A 15583-nucleotide genomic window follows, 5' to 3' on the forward strand; every position below is an offset into this window, starting at 1 on the left:
ACCGTTCAAAACTTATTTTCCCAGTCAGAACTAGCTTTTTCCCCAAGTTCCCAGTTGTCTTGAACTCACTGAAGTCATATTTTGCAGTTCCGAGTTAACAGCTGTTTTGAGCTTGGCACAAATCATGGCCAACTTTGAATGTTTATCATTTTAAGCTTGGAAAAGACACATTTATTCCCAGACTTGGGACTACACAGCCACTCCACTGAATAGCAGGCCAGTGATTGCTTTGCAATGATTGCAGTTAGCCACTGATTTCTTCCAAACTACTCATTGTTGAATTTGCAATTTCCAACTTGTTGTGTAATGTTTATTTCCACTGGCCGATGAGCAGCGAAATGTTTTATCTATGATTATTCTTCATTATTTCTCTTCATATGATAAGGATTAAAAAGGATTTGCCAGTAGAAAGTCAACTTGATTCATGATAATGACTGCTAGCTAAGATTTAGAAAGTATATTGTTGACATGATCAGTCCAATCAAAGCTACTGTAGATTTGATCTGTAGCCAATGAGCCTTCTTGGATGGGCACTTCTAATGTAACTCTATGGCAGCACCCAAGGGTTTTGAATTTTTGAGCTCTACCCTTAGACTTGTCTGTGACGTAGTGTCCCCATGAGTGACAGAACACTAAGCCAATCACACCGCAACTAGCAAACATTACCAACATCTACACTGGCTGCCCAACCACCACAGAAAGTATTGAGCTAGGCTGAAACACCTGCATTTTGGAGCTGCCTTACTCAAGAAAGCAAAAAAGAGACCATGTTTGTATGCGGCTTTATTAACTCAATAATTTTTTCAATAATTTGAAATCTATGTGAAATCCATAGATTAGGGCCTAATGAATTTATATAAATTGACTGATTTCCTGGTATGAACTGTAACTCAGTAAAATCATTGAAATTGTGTGGCGTTTTATATTTTTGTTCTGTGTCTAATATAAGCATTTCACTATACTGCCAACAGATGCTAAATATGTGTGTGACCAATAAAATGTTATTTGATATATACACATACACACACACACACACACACACACACACACACACACACACACACACACACACACACACACACACACACAGTGGTGGAAAAAGTATTCAATTGTCATACTTGAGTTGGTGACAGAGCTGGTGTAACCGAGTCAGGATTATAGGCCTCCTTGCTCGCACACGCTTTTTCAGTTCTCACCATACATTTTCTATAGGATTGAGGTCAGGGCTTTGTGATGGCCACTCCAATACCTTGACTTTGTTGTCCTTAAGCCATTTTGCCACAACTTTGGAAGTATGCTTGGGGTCATTGTCCATTTACAAGAACCATTTGCGACCAAGCTTTAACTTCCTGACTGATGTCTTGAGATGTTGCTTCAATATATCCACATAATTTTCCTGCCTCATGGTGCCATCTATTCTGTGAAGTGCACTAGTCCCTCCTGCAGCAAAGCACACCCACAACATGATGCTACCACCCCCGTGCATCACGGGTTGAGATGGTGTTCTTCAGCTTGAAAGCATCCCCGTTTTCCCCAAAACATAACAATGGTCATTATGGCCAAACAGTTTTATTTTTGTTTCATCAGACCAGAGGATATTTCTCCAAAAACTACGATCTTTGTCCCCATATGCAGTTGCAAACCGTAGTCTGGCTTTTTTATGGCGGTTTTGGAGCAGTGGCTTCTTCCTTGCTGAGCGGCCTTTCAGGTTATGTCGATATAGGACTCGTTTGACTGTGGATATCGATACTTTTGTACCTTTTTCCCCCAGCATCTTCACAAGGTCATTTGCTGTTGTTCTGGGATTGATTTGCACTTTTTGCACCAAAGTATGTTAATCTCCGAACGCGTCTCCTTCCTGAGCAGTATGAAGGCTGCGTGGTCCCATGGTGTTTATACTTGCATACTATTGTTTGTACAGATGAACGTGGTACCTTCAGGCATTTGGAAATTGCTCCCAAGGATGAACAAGACTTGTGGAGGTCTACAAAAAAAATATTTTGATATTTTGATTTTCCCATGATGTCAAGCAAAGAGGCACTGAGTTTGAAGGTAGGCCTTGAAATACATCCACAGGTACACCTCCAATTGACTCAAATTATGTCAATTAGCCTATCAGAAGCATCTAAAGCCATGACATCATTTTCTGGAATTTTCCAAGCTGTTTAAAGGCACAGTCAACTTAGTGTATGTAAACTTCTGACCCAGTGGAATTGTGATACGTTGAATTATAAGTGAAATAATCTGTCTGTAAACAATTGTTGGAAAAATGACTTGTGTCATGAACAAAGTATCCTAACCAATTTGCCAAAACTATAGTTTGCTAACAAGAAATTTGTGGTGGTTGAAAAACAAGTTTTAATGACTCCAACCTAAATGTATGTAAACTTCCAACTGCAACTGTACAGTAAAAATGCAAACATACAGTAAATATATTTTTGCATATGCAAAGGAATAAAAATAGGCCTATTTGTACTGTATGTTAGCTCAATTGTACGAAATAGATAAAGAAACCGCCAAAATACAGTCAAATCTAAATCATAAGTCAAGAAACAAATACTCCATTGCGGAAACAAAATCAATCAAATATGTTGTTTTTGTCCGGCCACACATTTTCATCAACATCACAGGCGATATTCTCCTTGGCCAGACAGTAGAGAAATATCTTCTGGAATGACGCATCCACCCCTGAAAAGACTGGAATGTTACCATACGCCTCCTCCATTGCCTGGATTACGGCAATACGTTCATGGGGTTTGCGATCATACACCTTCATACACCTTGTGTCATGCACAAAGTCCTAACCGACTTGCCAAAACTATAGTTTGTTAACAAGAAATTTGTGGAGTGGTTGAAAAACAAGTTTTAATGACTCCAACTTGAGTGTATGTAAACTTCCGACTTCAACTGTATATACAGTGGGGCAAACAAGTATTTAGTCAGCCACCAATTGTGCAAGTTCTCCCACTTAAAAAGATGAGAGAGGCCTGTAATTTTCACCATAGGTACACTTCAACTATGACAGACAAAATTAGAAAAAAAATCCAGAAAATCACATTGTAGGATTTTTAATGAATTTATTTACAAATTATGGAGGAAAATAAGTATTTGGTCACCTACAAACAAGCAAGATTTCTGGCTCTCACAGACCTGTAACTTCTTCTTTAAGAGGCTCCTCTGTCCTCCACTCATTACCTGTATTAATGGCACCTGTTTGAACTTGTTATCAGTATAAAAGACACCTGTCCACAACCTCAAACAGTCCAAACTCCAATATGGCCAAGACCAAAGAGCTGTCAAAGGACACCAGAAACAAAATGGATGTGCTCTCGGTACCTAATGGAAGTCAGGCTACCTCTGGCGAGCACATGGAGGGCTGTGCGCCCCCCAAAGAAATGCCACCCCACACCATGACTGACCCACCGCCAAACCGGTCATGCTGGAGGATGTTGCAGGCAGCAGAACGTTCTCCACGGCATCACCAGACTGTCACGTCTGTCACATGTGCTCAGTGTGAACCTGCTTTCATCTGTGAAGAGCACAGGGCGCCAGTGTCGAATTTGCCAATCTTGGTGTTCTCTGGCAAATGCCAAACGTCCTGCACGGTGTTGGGTTCTAAGCACAATGCCCACCTGTGGACGTCGGGCCATCATACCACCCTCATGGAGTCTGTTTCTGACCGTTTGAGCAGACACATGCACATTTGTGGCCTGCTGGAGGTCATTTTGCAGGGCTCTGGCAGTGCTCCTCCTGCTCCTCCTTGCACAATGGCGGAGGTAGCGGTCCTGCTGCTGGGTTGTTGCCCCCCTACGGCCTCCTCCACGTCTCCTGATGTACTGGCCTGTCTCCTGGTAGCGCCTTCATGCTCTGGACACTACGCTGACAGACACAGCAAACCTTCTTGCCACAGCTCACATTGATGTGCCATCCTGGATGAGCTGCACTACCTGAGCCACTTGTGTGGGTTGTAGACTCATGATACCACTAGAGTGAAAGCACCGCCAGCATTCAAAAGTGACCAAAACATCAGCCAGGAAGCATAGGAACTGAGAAGTGGTCTGTAGTCACCACCTGCAGAACCACTCCTTTATTGGGGGTGTCTTGCTAATTGCCTATAATTTCCACCTGTTGTCTATTCCATTTGCACAACAGCATGTGAAATGTATTGTCAATCAGTGTTGCTTCCTAAGTGGACAGTTTGATTTCACAGAAGTGTGATTGACTTGGAGTTACATTGTGTTGATTCACATCTCGGAAAAGATGTGTAATGTTGTAATTCTTGTTTGCGAAATTCGTGCTAATGTTGGATTTTTGTGCTGGCGCCCAATAGACTCCCATTCACTGCTTGAAGGAGAGCGCTCCTTGTTCCAGAATCGCACACCAACACTCAGAGATCATTTACAAACGCAGGATTTGTGTTTAGTGAGTCTGCCAGATCAGATGCAGTAGGAATGATTACCCGTTACATTGATAGGTGCGTGAATTTGACCATCATTCTGTCCCGCCTGAGCATTCTAAATGTAACAAGTACTTTTTGGTGTCAGGAAAAATGTATGGGAGTAAAAAGTTAATATTTTCTTTAGGAATGTAGTGGAGTAAAACAAAACAAAATAGAAATTGTAAAGTACAGGTACCCCAAGAAACGACGTAAGTAAAAATGCTTTAAAAAGTACTATTTAAGTACTTTACACCACTGTATAAAGTACCACTGTATAAAGTACCACTGTATAAAGTGCTTAAGTGAATTTCATCATAATGAAGCATCTTATTTGTGAACAGCTATGTATAGTTATGACCCACCTAGCGGAGTGTTCTTGCCACAGCATTTTCTTGATAGGATTGTTCTGGACTTTTTTGTTGTTGTTGAATATTTAACTTATATTTGAAAAACAAGTGTCAGGGATAAAGATAACCATCATTGCACATTTTGAACAATTTGGAGGGATATAGCTGCTCTAAGGATTCTTAAATATTAATTAATGTTATGCTAAAAACTGTATTGTCACCTCCTGCTGCATGATAATATTGCAAGACAGTCGATTTTGGTCAGTTTTTCTTGTCTGCTGAAATGACCTATGCCTTTGCTTTACTGTGTTGTGAGTATTTGAGCAAGTTTTATTTTCAAAATCTGTTTTCTATGCAGTTATCCACATCAGGGCAATGTAATGAGGATAAAATAATGAAATGACAATGTACACTATTTCCAATGCTTAGAATATTATATCATATTTCCTTTCAGATTGACAAAAATGTTGTCCTGATCATGGATGATGCAGATATGGCCAGCTTCATTTCCTCATATGGAAATGTTGTGTTTTTGAAAAACTTGTGGAAAGCTGAAACTAAGAAAGCAATCAAGCAATGTGGAAGAAGAAGCCCACACCCCAGGAAGATCAGAGGAAGCAGACCAGAGGAAGACCAGAGGAAGATCAAGGACTCGCAGTATTGAAGTAGAATGGATTCACACTGGTAACAAGGACACCAAACAAGTCAGAGCAAAGCAAGGAGGAGGCACCAGAAAGGTTGTTTTGAACTGCAGTGCAGGAGTTACTGAGATCCTGAAAGAGGGAAAGGATATTTTCTTCCGCACTGGACAATCCAGCAAAGGCCTTGAGACTGGCTTTGAGTTGTGGGACTTCAAACAGACTTCCAGGTGATTTTTCCACTGGTACAATATATGAGACAGTCAAGATACCCAAGTTGAGTTTCTATATTGTAACTAAGCCATTGCAAGAGACTTGAAGACACTTCCATCTCTGAGCCTTTGAGTGATGTGTCTCACGATGATGATGAATATGACAGCACTGAGTTCATTGTCTAGGATGAAGACCAAGTATCAGAGGTCAGTCAGCATGGGCCAAGCATCACTGATTACACAGTCAGCACAGATATCCCCATCATCTTCAACCACCCAGTCATCAGAGCTGAACATTTCATCACTGATCGGCATTACCCTGAACTGAACTTATTAACATCGTAAGTTTTGGCCAAGGTCACTGCACAAGCTCACCAAGAATAAATAATATCACCAATTTAATGCAGATAATAAAAACAAGTGTTCAGAATAGTTGCTGGTGGGGCGTGTGTGATTGTTTCATCAGTAAGGTATAATAAACATAATTATTACATGCACACGTTTAAGGAAGCAGAACTGTATCAGACTTCTATCCAGGAAGAGGTTTTGGAAGGTTCATCCAGAACTGCACACTTTGTTTTCTTAATATGCCCACCATGATTCAATTCACAAGTTTACAGTGCTACATCCATAAAGGAAACTTCAATCTTTGGCAAAACTGTCATTGTGGTTTCTGAGTAGAAACACCTGCATTTTTTCTACGTGCCCATTTTCGGTTCCTCTTGTCAGCGCAGACCCTCTCTGGGCACGCTCCCAAATGCGTAACACATGTAATGAAGTAATCTGCTATTGCCTTTGGGTCATTGTTTGTGGTGTAAGCTTCCATCCACAAAACATAAAGGCTAAAGCCATCTATGAAGCCCTGTATTGCAATACCATACGGTTTCATTTTATCATATCCGTCCATATGCCATAGCACGTTGGGACCTTTGGTTGTGTACTCCACACCTTGACCTGGCGATCGATCATCTTGATTATCTGTCTTATAGTGTCTTGCGTTACTACAAAACCTCTCTGAATTGCACAAAGATGCAACCCTCTGTAGCCTTGCATTTGCCCATTAATGTTGATTTCACTGTACAACGGTCAATACCTCATCCAATTCCGTGTGGTTCCTCCTTCTGAAAAGACCCAATCTGCGGCACAAACTCCTTAAGGTCATAATACTTAAAATAATAAAGCCAATTCTAAATTATTGTCACACCCTGATCTGTTTCACCTGTCTTTGTGATTGTCTCACCCCCCTCCAGGTGTCGCCCATCATCCCCATTATCCCCTGTATATTTATACCTGTGTTCTCTGTTTGTCTTTTGCCAATTCGTTTTGTTTAGTTTTGTTTCGTCAAGCGTTTTTCCCTCTGTTCCTGTCTCTCGGTTGTTCCTGTTTTCTAGTTTTCACGGTTTTTGACCTTTTCTGCCTGCCCTGACCCTGATCCTGCCTGCCTTCCTGTACCTTTGCCCCACCTATCTGGATTACGGACCTCTGCCTGCCCTTGACCTGTCTTTTGCCTGCTCCTGTTGGATTAATAAACTGTTTTTAATTTGATTTCGTCTGCATCTGGGTCTTACCTCAAATGTGATAATTATAGTTTTACCACGTTATCTAACTCCGGCCTTTCTATGGTGGAATGCACAGCAACAGGAAGCCAGGAATCATGCAATTAACCAAATCCCCTACTTTAAACTTGAAATATAACTGCCACATTATAATAATGGCACATTGTCTTCAATTTTTTCTTTCAAATTTATTCTTGAAATATTGACACTTTATTCTCGAAATATTGCCACTTTATTCACAAAATATTGCTACTTTATCCTCGTAATATTGTCACTTTATTCTTGAAATATTGCCACTTTTCACAAAATTTTACTTTGAATTTATTGTCGAAATATTGGCACTTTATAATTATCGAAATATTGGCACTTAGAAAAAATATTCTCAGTGCAAAAAGAAATAAAAATAACTCATAGTTTTTGTTTTCTCTCTTGAATTGGCCCTAATACTCTTCCGTACCTATCTGAAAGGTCAGAATATTACACAACTTAATCGTATTTCTCAAAGTATGAAGTTTAGATAAAATATAAACAACGTGTTTCTTGGAAAGATTAGATACAATGTACACATACAGTACACAGGGCCCAGAGTTTTTCCTGGCCCATGAGTAATGTAATGTAATGTTGTTGCACTGTTGATGCCCTCACAGACTCACCACAGATAAATCCCTCATCTTCCCCTAGGGGGCAGTCACCGTGGAAGTCACACACACTAGTCTTGTCAATGCAGCTGCCCAAGTCACAGTGGAAAGATTTGCTCTCGTCACAGTCTGTGCCTAGCTCATGGTGACCTGGAACAAGAAAGAGCTCACATTTAACTTCTGGTTTAGTCCACCATAATACGCTAAAGTAAAAATAGCATTACATTTTGATGTTTCTATTGATGTTTGGATATGTAGTTCAGAACATACCCATGTCACAGTCTCTGAGGTACAAGGAGTCGAGGGCCAGAGAAGCCCTTTCCTTCCCCAGGCAGGTGGAGTAGAGTAGGGTCACCTGGAAGGGCTCATCCACCTCTCCAATAACCACCTCCAGCACCTCCCACTGGGCCCTATTCCTAGCAAACAGAGGGTTAAGTGTGTGTGTCTGTAGTATGTATGTGTGTTTCTGCGTGTTTGTTTGTGTGTCTGGACGGCAAAATGTTGAAAGGACTTTCTGTTCAAATAAGTATTTAAACAGCCTTGTCTATTGTCCCTAACAGTGTTTGGCCATCTGTGCAGTAAGTAGATAAACAACTTTACTTTAATGAGAGAAGTGTGTTGCATCTACACTACCGTTCAAAAGTTTGAGACTGGTTGAGACTGGTGTTTTTCATGTACAATTTAATGAAGCTGCCAGTTGAGGACTTGCGAGTAATTTGTTCTCAAACTAGACACTCTAAGTCCCTAAGAGCTTCGCACACCTGGATAGTACAATATTTGCACATTATTCTTTAAAAAACTCTTCAAGCTCTGTCAAGTTGGTTGTTGATCATTCAAGTCTTTCAAGTCTTGCCGTAGATTTTCAAGCTGATTAATGTCAAAACTGTAACTAGGCCACTAAGGAATATTCATTGTAGTCTTGGTAAGCAACTCCAGTGAATATTTGGCCTTATGTTTTACGTAATTATCCTGGTGAAAGGTGAATTTGTTACACAGTGTCTGAACCAAGTTTTCCTCTATGATTTTGCCTGTGTTTAGCTCTGTTCTGTTTATTTTTATCCTAAAAACTCCCTAGTCCTTGCCGATATCAAGCATACCCATAACATGATGCAGCCACCCCTATACTTGAAAATATGAAGAGTGCTACTCAGTGATGTGTTGGACTTGCCCAAAACATACTCAGGACAAAAAGTTAATTTCTTTGCCACATGTTTTACAGTGTTACTTTTGTGCCTTATTGCAAACAGGATGCATGTTTTAAAATATTTGTGGCCTCCCGAGTGGTGCAGTGGTCTAAGGCACTGCATTGCAATGTTAGCTGTGCCACTAGAGAATCTGGGTTCAAGTCCAGGCTCTGTCGCAGCCTGCAGTGACCGGGAGACCCATGTTGCAAGGTACAATAGACCCACTGTCGTCTTGGTTAGGGGAGGGTTTGGCCGGCAGGGATGTTCTTGTCCCATCGCGTCTGTGGCTGGCCGTGCACAGGGCATGCTGACACGGTCACCAGGTGTACACTCTGACACATTGGTGTGGCTGGCTTCCGGGTTAAGTGGGCATTGTGTCAAAGAAGCAGTGCGGCTTGGTTGTGTTTCGGAGGATGCACAGCTCAAGACCATCACCTCTCCCGAGTGCATGGGAGTTGCAGTGATGAGACAAGACTGTAACTACCAATTGGGGAGAAAAAGGGCAAAAAAATAAAATAAATACAATTTAAAAAATGTAAACAATTTATTTTCACTCTGTCAGTACAATGTTGTTGTTATCTCTTATCACAGCCATTAATCTCTGCAACTGTTTCCTTCCTCTCCGGCAACTTAGTTAGGAAGGGCGCCTGTACCTTTGTAGTGACTGTGTGCAGTGAGTGTAATTAATAACTGCACCATGCTCAAAGGGATATTTCAGCTTTTTTTTTACCCATCTACCAATAGGTGCCCTTCTTTGCAAACCATTGGGGGAAAAAAATGGTCTTTGCAGTTGAATATGTGCTTGAAGCCCACTGGGCACACACTAGTTGAATTAATGTTGTTTCCACATCATTTCAATGAAATTATGTTGAACCAACGTGGAAAAGACATTGAATATCTTTGCCCAGTGGGAATATTGATTTCACATTGGCTCTAATGCTGTTTCTGCTCCTGCAGTACCATACAATAACCATCTAACTGAGATTCCCTGAGCTCAACGACAACACAGGAGGTATGAGACCCCACTGCATGGCATCTTAAACCACTTTCATTTGGAACAGAGAAATCCAGTAATTCTCTAATCCTTTTATCTGAGACCTGTCAGAGATGCATTAACATCGACAGGGCTGTAGTGGAGCAAGTCGAGAGTTTCAAGTTCCTTGGTGTCCACATCACCAACGATCTATCATAACATTTTAAAAAAATATATATTTAACCTTTATTTAACTAGGCAAGTCAGTTAAGAACAAATTCTTATTTACAATGACGGCCTACCAAAAGGCAAAAGATCTCCTGCGGGGACGGGGGCTGGGATTAAAAATAAAAAATGTATTACATATAAATATAGGACAAAACACATCATGACAAGAGAGACAACACAACACTACATAAAGAAAGACCTAAGACAACAACATAGCAAGGCAGCAACATATGACAACACAGCCTGGTAGCAACACAACATGGTAGAAGCACAAAACATGGTACAAACATTATTGGGCACAGACAACAGCACAAAGGGCAAGAAGGTAGAGACAACAATACATCATGCAAAAGCAGCCACAACTGTCAGTCAGAGTGTCCATGTTTGAGTCTTTGAATGAAGAGAGTGAGATAAAACTGTCCAGTTTGAGTGTTTGTTGCAGCACGTTCCAGTCGCTTTCATGGTCTAAACACACCAAGACAGTCGTGAAGAGGGCACGACAAAGCCAATTCCCCCTCAGGAAACTAAAAGATTGGGCAATGGGTCCCCAGATCGTCAAAACGTTATACAGCTGCACCATCGAGAGCATCCTAACAGGTTGCATCACAGCCTGGCATGGCAAGTGCTTGGCATTTGACTGTAAGGCGTTAGAGAGGTTAGTGCGTACGGACCAGTACATCACTGGGGCCAAGCTTCCTGCCATCCAGGATCTACAATAATAGGCGGTGTCAGAGGAAAGCACATAAAATTGTCAGAGACTCCAGTCACCCAAGTCATAGTCGGTTTTCTCTGCTAACGCACGGTAAGCGGTACCAGAGCGCCAAGTCTAGGACCAAAAGGCTCCTTAACAGCTTCTACCCCCAAGCCATAAGACTGCTGAAAAATTAATCAAAACGCCACCGGACTATTTGCATTAATCCCCCTATTTGTTTTGTACACTGCTGCTACTCGCTGTTTAATATCTACCCCCGCACACTGACTTGGTACCCCTTGTATATAGCCTCGTTATTGTTATTTTTATTTTGTTACTTTTTATTATTTTTTACTTTAGTTTATTTGGTAAATATTTTCTTAACTCTTCTTGAACTGCACTGTTGGTTAAGGGCTTGTAAGTAAGCATTTCACAGTAAGGTCTACACTTGTTGTATTCAGCGCATGTGACAAATAAAGTTTGATTTGATTTGCTACAAACTTACTCAAGATGCAAGGTAGAGTACCGCAAGTGAGATACACATGGTCGCACTAAAAATCTTGTTGAGCAAATGCTACTACTGTAAGAATACTAAAGAGAGATTGTTGAGAAGTTGTGTGGAATGTTAAAGTGAACAAACATAAAATCAAAACATGCTAACCTGGTGCCATCTTGGTCTCTGCCACTGAGAGCTGTTGTGCTGATGACAGACGCTGATTCGACTGGTTTCACTAAGACTGAGAGGTTTCCAGCGGTGGGCCCCAGCTCAAAGCGGGCCAGCTGCAGATGGCACAGTGGGCCACTACTGTAGACCACTGGACTAGTGATGTAGTATTCACACTTCCTAGACGCCCTGGAGGAAGCGGAGGGACTCAAAAGCAGGAAGTGACCTGGAATGGGGGGGACAGACAATAATTTCCACAAAGTCAACTGAAGTGTTTGGACGAAAAACCCAACCCATAGCAAAATATTTGTATTGTTCTGACTGAAAGCAGTATTTTCAGTTAATTATGAAGCAAAACAACACATCAAAATGATTAGGGGAAAAATGCTGCATTATCCTACTGCACATAGACCTCCTTACAGTGTTACACACCGTAGCTCTGTTTCTCTTGGCCGGGTCCCCCCCAGCGCTCAACACACGTCACCATCTCTCTAAATACAGCTGTCATGACGTGGACCTTTCTGGATATAGATTGTGCCTTCCCTCTCTCTCACTCTCTCCTAAACCCAGGTTCTGTTATCTCAGGCCGTAAATTCCTGGCGGAGACTCTCTCCCCCGGCCATGCAGTATAGAGAGAGAGAGAGTTTCACAGTAGAACAAAGGAACTTCTACTACATCACAGAATTTGAGAACTGAACAATATCCATGTTTTGGAGAATGTGTAAACGGTCAGTGGAGAAGCCAGCTACGACCGGTCTGTTTTCTTTTTCATGTTTGTGACCAAATGAAAGACAATACAGCCACATTACATTACTCTGTTTATACAGGTGCCTCCGTTATGAGGTTTGCATCTAATTATTGTATTAAATGAACGGGTAAAGATTAAACTATTTGTGAAATTATGTAATGTGATGTTAAACCTTTAATGTGAGAGTTTGTATTTCCTTTAAAGTTTAACTAAGTCATTGGCCCTCCCCCATGAGCACAGACACGATCCGGCGTCATGGAACAGCCCTTTCCTATTGTTACGAATAAAACCCCCTCCTGCGGAAATCGTCTTTAGACCATGCATACCTCGGTGTCAGCTGAGCTGGCACAGGTTAGAGTACCAAGACTGAGCAATCCCACAGCGTGAGCTGTGATTGCGAATAGTTTAGACTAAGCAAACCCACAGCGTGAGCTGTGATTGCGAATAGTTATTGAATTTCTGACCATACCACGTGGAGCATTGGCTACACGGCTGGAAATGGTTCAACTCTGAGACTATCGAACCCTACCGAATAAGAGAAAATCTTAGATACTAATTACTAGTCTGCAGCTAGAAATTATGTAAACCTGGGATGTGAATACCGACAACCGCCGAAACATCTATCTATGAGAATATTTCTGAATGGTACCCTGAAGTATCCATCTAACCATGAAAGAATTTGATCTTCAGGGAAACAGAAAGAGAGAGAGAGACTTGGAATTCTCCAGCAGACGGACCGGACTCCAACAGAGAAGATCACGACACATGGGTGTAAATATATATTGATTGCAATTATTACCGAATGAGTGAGCGTTCATGTGCAAAGGATTAGCATTTCAATGAATATAATTATCAACTGTGTGTAGTGATCCCTTTTTGTCTTTCCCGCTCTCTCTCAGTCCACACTGAGATTTGTGCAGATAACCAACACTTTACGACGTTTGGAATGAGACTGACGGGAGGTAAAGAATAATTCATTAATAGAAGACTAATTGATCAGATATTAAAATATCTTTGTACAAAATGTTAAAAAAATATATAACTTTGTAATCTGAAGATTTTCCATGGTGCCCGGACTTCCTAGTTAATTACATTTACATGATTAGTTGAATCACGTAATAAGAATTACAGAGAATTGATTTGATAAAATAACAGCCTTCACTTTTAATGATGCCAAAGACACGACACAGTATACTACACTATGCTCTCAGTGAGATGAAAGGAGTAGCACATTTAAAGGTGTGAATGAAACACACATGGAGTATTCTCTTTGTGACTGTGCTTCCTCCCTTACCGTCAGAGTTCCCCTCCGAATGGTCGCTGACTGGCTTCATGGCCTGTGTGCTGGATCTTTGTTGCTGTGGTGACATGGCCCTCCAGTCATTTCTGACACTGTGATTGGAGAAGGTCCAAGAGCAAGGCGATTCAAAATCACAAGAGGTAGCTGCAGGAGTGAGGAAAAAGAGATCCATTATGTCTGAGACTGACTCTATGTTCCGTTCACACATTCTTGCTAAACATTGGCCACTGTATGATATAATTTATATTGTACTGTGTTCAGTACTGTATTAATTCACATGGAAATCAAGAGGGAAACTGCACCTGATTGTAATTAAATTAGTTTAAATTAATTATACAAATGAATGACAGAAACGCATGGAACTAATGATCCTCATCTGATGCCAAATTAGGCCAACATTGCAGCCTGCTTCAGAAATATGATGAAATGAGGACATCACAATGCCTTAACTGTATACTCCACTCCACCAACAGCTCCTAACAGAAGTATACACTCCAGATGCCCATGGGTGAAATTAGTAGAAGTGAACCAAATCTCAGGGCAATTATCATTTGAAACCATTATGGTTACAGTAAATTGGCTAAAATAGAAACAGTGTCCTTGTTACTGTTACCACAGTTAGAAGGCTTTACTGTTTCTACTGTCAACTTACAGTGTCTTGCGAAAGTATTCGGCCCCCTTGAACTTTGCAACCTTTTGCCACATTTCAGGCTTCAAACATAAAGATATAAAACTGTATTTTTTGTGAAGAATCAACAACAAGTGGGACACAATCATGAAGTGGAACGACATTTATTGGACATTTCAAACTTTTTTAACAATTCAAAAACTGAAAAATTGGGCGTGCAAAATTATTCAGCCCCTTTACTTTCAGTGCAGCAAACTCTCTCCAGAAGTTCAGTGAGGATCTCTGAATGATCCAATGTTGACCTAAATGACTAATGATGATAAATACAATCCACCTGTGTGTAATCAAGTCTCCGTATAAATGCACCTGCACTGTGATAGTCTCAGAGGTCCGTTAAAAGCGCAGAGAGCATCATGAAGAACAAGGAACACACCATGCAGGTCCGAGATACTGTTGTGAAGAAGTTTAAAGCCGGATTTGGATACAAAAAGATTTCCCAAGCTTTAAACATCCCAAGGAGCACTGTGCAAGCGATAATATTGAAATGGAAGGAGTATCAGACCACTGCAAATCTACCAAGACCTGGCCGTCCCTCTAAACTTTCAGCTCATACAAGGAGAAGACTGATCAGAGATGCAGCCAAGAGGCCCATGATCACTCTGGATGAACTGCAGAGATCTACAGCTGAGGTGGGAGACTCTGTCCATAGGACAACAATCAGTCGTATATTGCACAAATCTGGCCTTTATGGAAGAGTGGCAAGAAAGCCATTTCTTAAAGATATCCATAAAAAGTGCAGTTTAAAGTTTGCCACAAGCCACCTGGGAGACACACCAAACATGTGGAAGAAGGTGCTCTGTTCAGATGAAACCAAAATTGAACTGTTTGGCAACAATGCAAAACGTTATGTTTGGCGTAAAAGCAACACAGCTGAACACACCATCCCCACTGTCAAACATGGTGGTGGCAGCATCATGGTTTGGGCCTGCTTTTTTTCAGCAGGGACAGGGAAGATGGTTAAAATTGATGGGAAGATGGATGGAGCCAAATACAGGACCATTCTGGAAGAAAACCTGATGGAGTCTGCAAAAGACCTGAGACTGGGATGGAGATTTGTCTTCCAACAAGACAATGATCCAAAACATAAAGCAAAATCTACAATGGAATGGTTCAAAAATAAACATATCCAGGTGTTAGAATGGCCAAGTCAAAGTCCAGACATGAATCCAATCGAGAATCTGTGGAAAGAACTGAAAACTGCTGTTCACAAATGCTCTCCATCCAACCTCACTGAGCTCGAGCTGTTTTGCAAGGAGGAATGGGAAAAATTTCAGTCTC

At 41.2% G+C, this 15583-nt stretch overlaps 1 protein-coding gene and 1 long non-coding RNA gene across 3 annotated transcripts in view; one reads left to right on the forward strand and one right to left on the reverse strand.

Annotated features, from left to right (window-relative positions):
• LOC110498079 (leukocyte tyrosine kinase receptor) overlaps positions 1-15583 on the reverse strand; it is an 87794-nt gene that overhangs the window by 45932 nt on the left and 26279 nt on the right. For both annotated transcript variants that reach the window (XM_036955023.1, XM_036955022.1), the window contains exons 3-6: positions 13612-13761; positions 11567-11795; positions 8100-8245; positions 7845-7979 (exon numbers count right to left, since the gene is read on the reverse strand). In XM_036955023.1, coding sequence (XP_036810918.1) covers positions 7845-7979; positions 8100-8245; positions 11567-11795; positions 13612-13761 — 660 coding nt within the window. The remainder of the gene's footprint in view (positions 1-7844; positions 7980-8099; positions 8246-11566; positions 11796-13611; positions 13762-15583) is intronic.
• LOC110498081 lies at positions 12649-13734 on the forward strand. The gene is made up of 3 exons (XR_002469773.2): positions 12649-13088; positions 13217-13279; positions 13618-13734. It is a non-coding gene; the product is annotated as an uncharacterized LOC110498081 (long non-coding RNA).

The sequence above is a fragment of the Oncorhynchus mykiss genome, chromosome 19 (genome assembly GCF_013265735.2).
Source record: "Oncorhynchus mykiss isolate Arlee chromosome 19, USDA_OmykA_1.1, whole genome shotgun sequence".
NCBI classification, from domain to species: Eukaryota; Metazoa; Chordata; class Actinopteri; order Salmoniformes; family Salmonidae; genus Oncorhynchus; species Oncorhynchus mykiss.